Genomic DNA, 7,854 nt, shown 5'->3' with positions numbered 1-7,854 from the left:
TGTTAAGCAGTGTGTAGTCTCTAATGCATGTTGCTTTGCAAGATAGTCTCCTGCCACTAGGCATGTACTTTTGGCCTCGCCTGTCACTTTGAGCTGTTCTGAAGGTGTTTAGGGTTTCTCTATAAATGCCCTTTTTATTTGTTCTGGAGCATGCGGTCCTTTACATTTCTTTGTTTCTCTCTCCTACGTTTCAGTGAGCGGTTTCTGGTGAGACTGAACAAGAATGGTGGGCCAAGGAACCCAGAGAAGATAGAACGAATGTGTGCCCTTTTTACAGTATGTGCAAATTCTCTTTCCCTTCTCTGCTATTGACTCTAACCAGGGTCCTGCTATGTGGATATTGTTGCCCTGGCAACAAGCATTTATTATTATTTCCCCCACATGCTGCGGAGAATAGAACTTGATTTATGTTTCTATCAGGTTTTAATGAAATATTTAAGAAAACTGAAATTAGCTACAGTTATTATTTGAAATTTTTGTTAAAGAAATACAATCAAGTACCTTTTACTGATACGCATTTTAGAAGCTATTTAATATAATAGATACTTACTATCTGAGAAAAGTCTTTCTTACTATTCTTATTGAAGACTATGGGGAATTTCTCTTTGTGTAAGTATAGTTTCTATAAAGGCACCCAGCAGATTTACAGCTTTGCAGAGTTTTAGTGAGTTCATATAAATAGAGACAAACTAGGTAGTCCTCCTCTTTCAAATACCAAACAGAGAGTCTTTTCCTGCCATGATCCATACTTTAGTTTTTTTCTGAATAACTATGCTGTGATTCATGGTCTCTGAGATCATGGACTCATGAGCTCAGAGAAGGCTTGGTAACCTGTTTATTGAAAGGTGCTAAGCCTCATAATCCTTGTGTATTCTTTAAGTTGATTCTGATCTACTAAAATTTTTTATCCAGTTACAAAACTTAACTGTTCAGCTTTATTTTTTTGAGTAACTAATTTGCTGAAGAAAACAAGACCGTGTCACAATTTTAAACCAGTTTTGACTATTGTGGATTCTTTGATCTGCTTCAGTGATACTGAGCTACATCAAAACCTCTTGAGTGCAGGGAGATGTGATGGTGTCACAGTGCCACTGCTCTTGTGTGTGATTGATGGATGACAGTCAGGTGTTTCAAAGCTTGTGGTGTGCCTCTTAAACATAAATGGGACTTACCTAGGGCTGTGATGTGTAACTTTCTCTAAGAGATAAAATTGGATTTGTTTTCTTGACTTTTTTGTTCATTTACTACAACTTTATCTATCAAAACCTCGAATGATGTTACTGCAGAATCAGAAGCCAGTTTTACAGGGATAACTTTTATTGAAAGCTTTCAAAGCTTAGGAGATAATTCAGGAAGAAAAAGCAGGAAAAGCAGATCCATGAAGGTGGCTAAGGGAGTTGAGATGGTTTAGTCTGGAAAGATCAGTACTCTTCAGTAGGAGAAGAACGAGGGAAAGAATCCACATTGCGGTTGATGGGATTTAGGTTAGAATTTTAGGAGAGAGCCTCTGAAGTAAGAGTGACTAAACACTGACATGGTTCTCTGGGGGCACCTTTCTGAAACAGTATTAGAGTGAGATGAGATACCCATTTGTCTAGAATGTCTCAGTGACCTTAAGAGATTTTTCTAGATCCTGGATCTCGATATTATTTGGCTAAAGCAGCAAAAGAAATCTTTGATTCCTTGTTCTTTGGCATTTTGGGAACAGAGCTGTGTGTGTGTACTGTCCTTGAAGATGATGAGTGCAGTCCTTGTCTCTTGAAAAATGAACTTAATTATGACGGTATTTGAATGTAATTACAGTAAATCAAAATTTTCACTTAGCAGCATTTTAATTATCTGTATGAGCCCAGAGGCCTAAGCTGTAGCTCCAGCTTTATAAATCAGAGATGCACATAATACTTACGATGTGCGGTTACTCTGCCACAACGGGAAGGCACAAGACTGCTAAAAATACCCACTTTTATAATTCCCTTTGCAGTACAGTCCTGGATTTTTTTTTAAAAAAAGATTCCAAAAATGATTTGAGAAATTTTTTCAAAGCACACAGGATTTTTGAACAAGATGGTGCTAGCCAGGATTTTCATGTTTTACTTTAAGCCATATGAAGTAATAATTTTGATAGAACCTGTTTTCTAATTATCTGAGACTTGAATTCCTCTTGTGAGCCAAAGGCATTCTCCAGATTGGCTATGTGTTACAGAGAAAATGACAGTTGTGGTCAGTGCCACCTGTTAGCTTACCTTAGCATCAAAGAAAGGGAACCATACAAGCAGAGCAGTTCTGCAAGGTTACTCAAGCTGACTTCGGAGCCACATTACAGATGGTCACATTATCCATGCACAGTCCTGTTCTTGGTAAAGCCTGTTTTTTTCTGACCATATTAGATTTCAGAGCTTCCTGTGCAGGAAGAATTTTATCCAAGAAGAGGTGTTTCACATTTACGTGAATGTCTAAATCAGTGAGGATTCTGATGACTTTCATGATTGACAGTGGCTGTGTGTATGAGCATGAGAGAGCACGTCTGTATATTTACTCTTTACTACATATCCAGTGCCTCCCACAAGTGCCTGGCAAGTACTAAGGTCTCAATAATGATTTGTTACATAAATAAATGAATATATGTTTATTTTCTGTTATAATTGAGTGACCAACTCAGAAAATGAACTTGTATTGTTTTGCATAAACTAGTTGGCATTGTATTTTTTACATTTATTTGCATTCTTTCACATTTCAAAATAGAATTTTAGGTAGTGATTTCTTGAGATTAAGAATGAACTTGGTTATTGTGTAGCAACATCATTTATTAAAATATTATGTTCTTTTCTGCAGCATGAGAATGAATAAATTGGCTGTGTTTTGTATTTGTAAATCCCATTATCTCTACAGGAAAAGGATATAGTCCAGGCACAAGGAAGTGCATTGACTTTTCCATGTTTTAAATGAAACATTAGTAACTGAGCCAAGATGCTGATCCCTGAGTTACTGCCCTCTCTACCCACCAGCTTGGGAATCAGCTTCCTAGTTATATAGGATGGAAGGGTATTACCCAGTGAGTAAATCTAAATTCAAACCCTGCTCACCAGATGAATGGTAGATGAGTCACCTCTCTTCCCTTCTTAGTTTTACAGGTTTTGTGACATAGATAGCCACACTTGGTACTTAGAGAGTGTATGTTTTGTAACTCTGTGGTAACTGTGTTTAACCATGTACTTATATTTAATAAGATAGCTTTTACATGGACCTCTGACATTGAAATTATGTAGAACTCACAAATAATAATTTTACTTAAATGATTTTCTTGTACTGATTATTATCATCTTATTTTTATTGACCTCAAATAAATACCACAGAGAGTTCTGGGTACCATGTACAACATGGTCATAAAGAGCCCCTGCCTATCCACTTAGAAAATACCGTAAGTTATATTTAAGGCTTCTTCCTTTTAGTCACTTGAACAGAGCCAAGGGAGAGGTCCCATGCTCTTGTATATAACCCATATGGTTAGTGTTTGGTCATCTTTGGTAACTGGCTTGAATTATTTAGGTATATGGGAATTTATAATTATACTAATCATTTGATAGTTTGGATTAACACAATTCAAGCTATGTAGAAGGAACCATTTCACTTTGAAATGTGCCAAACATTTATATATCCTTCAGTAATAGACATGTTTCAATCCCCAAAATTACATTAAAATGGTAATCTGGTTTTAAATTTGTTTGTATTTTAGTAGCCATCTTAATGTGTCAAAATACAGTGGTGTTTTGAGGATATCATTTTAAATGAAAGGAAATAGTGAAATAGAGCCTGAAACATCTTTTTTCAATATCAAAAGACAACTTTCATGTAAAAATATACCGTTTTGATTCCAGAGATACCAATTTATGTTGAATTATTTTGTAACCTATTTCATTATCAGCATAGTTCATTATTCCATCAAGAATTCGGCAAGATATTATAACCATCTAGAATCTAAAAGCTTCAATTTCCCCATTACACATTATTTTTTAATGTCTCCTTTTCTTTCATATACCTAGGACCAAGGAATCTTTTCCTAGAAGCAAAAGGGAAATCACAGGAACCTGTCCCTTTAAGGGCAGAGGTTACTATATCAGTCATCATTAATTCATAACAATGGCTGAGAGTGAGCAGCAAGCTGATGACCTGGTAAAAAGTCTGAAACAGAATATATGTTAAAGGGAGTTTTATTATTTCATGTATAACATGTTAAACAAAGTTTAAATATATACTCAAACATTTTATTTCAAAATGTGTTCTAAACATAAATAACTCAATATGTAAAATTATTTTCATAAGTCTAGTTTTAAAAGCTGCTGATTCTGGATCAGATTTGTTTACTTAAAGAAGGCCCTTAAAGTTTTCCAGATAGTTATTTTTAGCTTTATACTTTAGTACAAATGATACATATCCGAATTTAAAAGTGGGAGATCAAATTATTGAGGTTTCACTAAAATCAAATTAATCTCTTTTCAAAGGAACATATCTAGTGTATAATAATCTTTTGTGGACAACAGAATAAATGTAAAATTAGTAGAAAATAAAACTTTCAGAAATTCAGTCATTAAAGAACTCTTTAATGTTTTCCCATTTTTTTCTGTAGTAAAAACTTCTTTTATTACAAAATGTTTTTGTGTGATATTAGAATAAACATGGATAAGGCAATATCATGACAATTTCTAAAGTGGGAAGTTTCGTAGCTATTTGTTAGGTGGTCTAAATAAAAGCTGGAAAAAATTGTCAGTAAAATAAACTTTCAAAGACATGTAAGATATCCAAACTTTTACTGCAGGAATCTTATAAACACTAAACTGCTATATGCCTTAATCCCCTTCCCAGACCTTTAACATATGCTAAAAAGCGACGAAAGCAAACCATTGTGAGGCTCGAAATGGAATTTTAATTGTTTTCTGCGTATTTAATGCCTTAATTTACTTACTTTTTTCTCTTTTCTTAGGATCTGAGCAGCAAAGATATGAAGAGAGATTTATATATAGTTGCCCATGTGATACGCATAGGTACGGTCCACTTTATCCATTCACATGACTAAGACCAGCCCAGCTTGAGATGAGTATCTACTGTGTATGCCCTTTGTCGTCTCCCTCACTCTTACCTGTTACTTCAGGACTCAGCGTTAGCATCCAGCTGGTATCAGAGCTCTACCTTAAGTTCATCTGCTGTAGTAGCCGAGTTTGATATAAATGAATTCATTTTTTTCTCACTTGAAATTTTCTGCTTCGTATTTGTTTTTGGACCCATACTCTTTATTTCGAGTGGTCTGCTTTTTGACATTCTCTCCATCTAATGCCCTGTCTCTGTGCTAGCCCTCTGCCTCAGAGATCTTATAACAACTTTCTCGGGTTGCCAGCTCAATAGTGAATGGCCTTTGCTATGTTTTGTATCCAAAAGTATGTATCTATGCTATTTTCCACAAAATTAGAGTTTCTGTCATTACTGCAGTAGATGGATGGTATCTCACTTCTCCCCCACCCAAGATGAAAAAAAGGTGATTTTTTACTACCTGTGGTCCATTTGTCCAGTCTTATTTCAAGTTTCTGACATAATTTGGGGGCCTGAGACTAACCAAGTCTTCCTTAATAGATTTGGGTTCTGCCGTGTCTTGGACATTTTTGTCAAAGAGTATTTTTAATCCTTTGCCAACCAAACAATTTTGCTGTACTTTTCTTTTTTGTTTTGCCACACTTAATAAAGCATTTGTTGAGGTTCCAGTCTTTCATTTGCAAGTCTTCTTGCAGTTGTAGGCACGGCCTTGGTAAGCAGCTCAGAGAAGCTCCCATCCACTTTATGAGACTATTCTCACTCCCACAGTGGTTTGGGAGCAGCTTTGACAGCAGAATTTGGTTAGAAGAATAGCACGTTGCCCTCCTTATCTGTGTATATATGGTTTTTACCTGGCAGCTAAAATACTAAACTGTGTATCTTTAATACGTCTAAGAAGTTTATATCTATTAGCACACTGGTTTTTCTAAGAAATTCATGAAACCACTGTTTTATTCTCATATGATTAATAAATGGACTGTTGGTGTTGAGGTGGGTGGTGAGATTAATTGAATGTGGTGCAAGGGAAGAGCCCTGGCCAGAGGCTTGTTTGGCATTCCTCCACATAAATATCCTTGCATCTTTAAGTGGCTTTCTTTGTCTTTAGTCTCCAATTCAGAGGATCTCTAAAGTGCCTCTAGCTCTGGCATCCTTGCATGGCAATTCAGTGATGCTGTAGAGGAGCATGGAGTTCTTGGTCTGACTGGTGTTTTCTGCTGTGCTCCAGGCCGGATGCTCCTGAATGACTCCAAGAAGGGCCCTGCTCACCTGCACTACCGGCGACCATATGGCTGTGCGGTCCTAAGCATCCTGGATGTCCTGCAGTCGCTCACAGAATTAAAGGAAGAAAAAGATTTTGTTCTTAAGGTTTACACGTGAGTAATAGACATCAGAAATATTATCTGCAACATAAGACATCCCCAGCACTGCCCTTAAGAGTAGCATTTCTTGAGCTTTGCAGGGCAAAGAATCATCAGGATATGTAGGATAGGGAATTTTTTGAAAATGCAAAGATTTCCATCTAAGGTTTGGGGTGGGGCCCAGGCAAGTTGTGTTTTTAATAAACTTGCCAGGTGATTCTGAAGCCTCTGAACTTGGAACTTTCTATTCCAAAGTAAAAGTCTGGTAGTACACATTTCCTCTTCTATGTAAGACTAACCGACCTTATTTAAAGGAAAGCCAAAAATCTCGTTTCTCATGTGTCTTGGATATAAAAGAGTCATCTGTGTCTAATACTTGCCCACCAGCTATTGTAACTGAGCTGGCTACTGAAGTAGATTACTTCAAAGAATGATCATGAGTCAGGTTGTCCTGTCTTTGTAGAAAAGTCAGTTTTTCTGAGATGCTGAGGTTTCACTCTTGATTTCTGCCACCACAGATCTATAAGTCACATCTAGCTAAGCATGGCATTATTTTCAGTGTTCATTAGCCAGGGGATCTGCAGTGTGTATCCTCCTGACTCTTGTTAAGCACTAGAAGAAAACACAAAAAAGAAACAGAATCCAAGTATATTATCTGTCTTTGCTTATAGAGACTTAGGCATGAATCATAGCACTGAAAACATGCTCAGTGGTGAGTTTAGTGAGTTTTTAAAGCAAGTATATTTCTAATTGTGAGAATTTTTTAAAAAAACATCTGTCCTCTTTTGGTTTTAACTCAGTATTGGTTTTGCAAATTAAATCTAACACCGTCAATCACCAGGTTAATATATCTTCACCATAGTATTTGTGGGTATTTTTCTCTATTATCTGTTCTGTCTGATTCAGTCATCACGTGAACTAAATTCACAACTGTGCTTAATTTGGTCTTTGTATAATCAACCACATTTCATTAATTTCAAAATGAAAGCCCAAATCGCCGTATTAACCTGTTTTGCCTTAAACTCTGTTTTGTTCAGAGTTGTGTACTTGATGGGAGGAGGATCTTCCTTTGGAACAATAACTTACAGAGGAAATCTGGGTGGATTTTCTCTTCCTTTGATGCATCAGTCACAGACTCTTTCCGTACACCAGGATCTCTTCAGTGATGGGTGTTGGGACCTGCTTCTTGATACAACTTCCTCCCTTTGAAAAGGACTAAACAGAAATTGAGGATCATCATCATTATCATCTTACTCCACTCTATTCTTAACAAGGGCAGGGGCTTTATACAGTACTCCAGAATTGCATCTCTTTGCATATATCAGCTGTTCCTTGCTTCAGTGCAACTTCTCCTTGCAGATAGGGGCTTGCACAGCATCCCTCTTGAAATCATGCTGTCAAGCTTAACTGGCCT

The 7,854-nt window shown here is 36.6% G+C and overlaps 1 protein-coding gene across 9 annotated transcripts in view; it reads left to right on the top strand.

Annotated features, from left to right (window-relative positions):
* DOCK3 (dedicator of cytokinesis 3) overlaps positions 1-7,854 on the top strand; it is a 299,241-nt gene that overhangs the window by 178,130 nt on the left and 113,257 nt on the right. For 8 of the 9 annotated variants that reach the window (XM_032458413.1, XM_032458418.1, XM_032458411.1 and 5 more), the window contains exons 10-12: positions 195-276; positions 4,979-5,039; positions 6,308-6,455. In XM_032458413.1, coding sequence (XP_032314304.1) covers positions 195-276; positions 4,979-5,039; positions 6,308-6,455 — 291 coding nt within the window. The remainder of the gene's footprint in view (positions 1-194; positions 277-4,978; positions 5,040-6,307; positions 6,456-7,854) is intronic. The other variant, XM_032458419.1, reaches the window with a different exon arrangement.

The sequence above is a fragment of the Camelus ferus genome, chromosome 17 (genome assembly GCF_009834535.1).
Source record: "Camelus ferus isolate YT-003-E chromosome 17, BCGSAC_Cfer_1.0, whole genome shotgun sequence".
Lineage (NCBI taxonomy): Eukaryota > Metazoa > Chordata > Mammalia > Artiodactyla > Camelidae > Camelus > Camelus ferus.
Note: the sequence above shows the minus strand (reverse complement) of the source record. Positions and strands in the feature narration are given on the sequence as shown.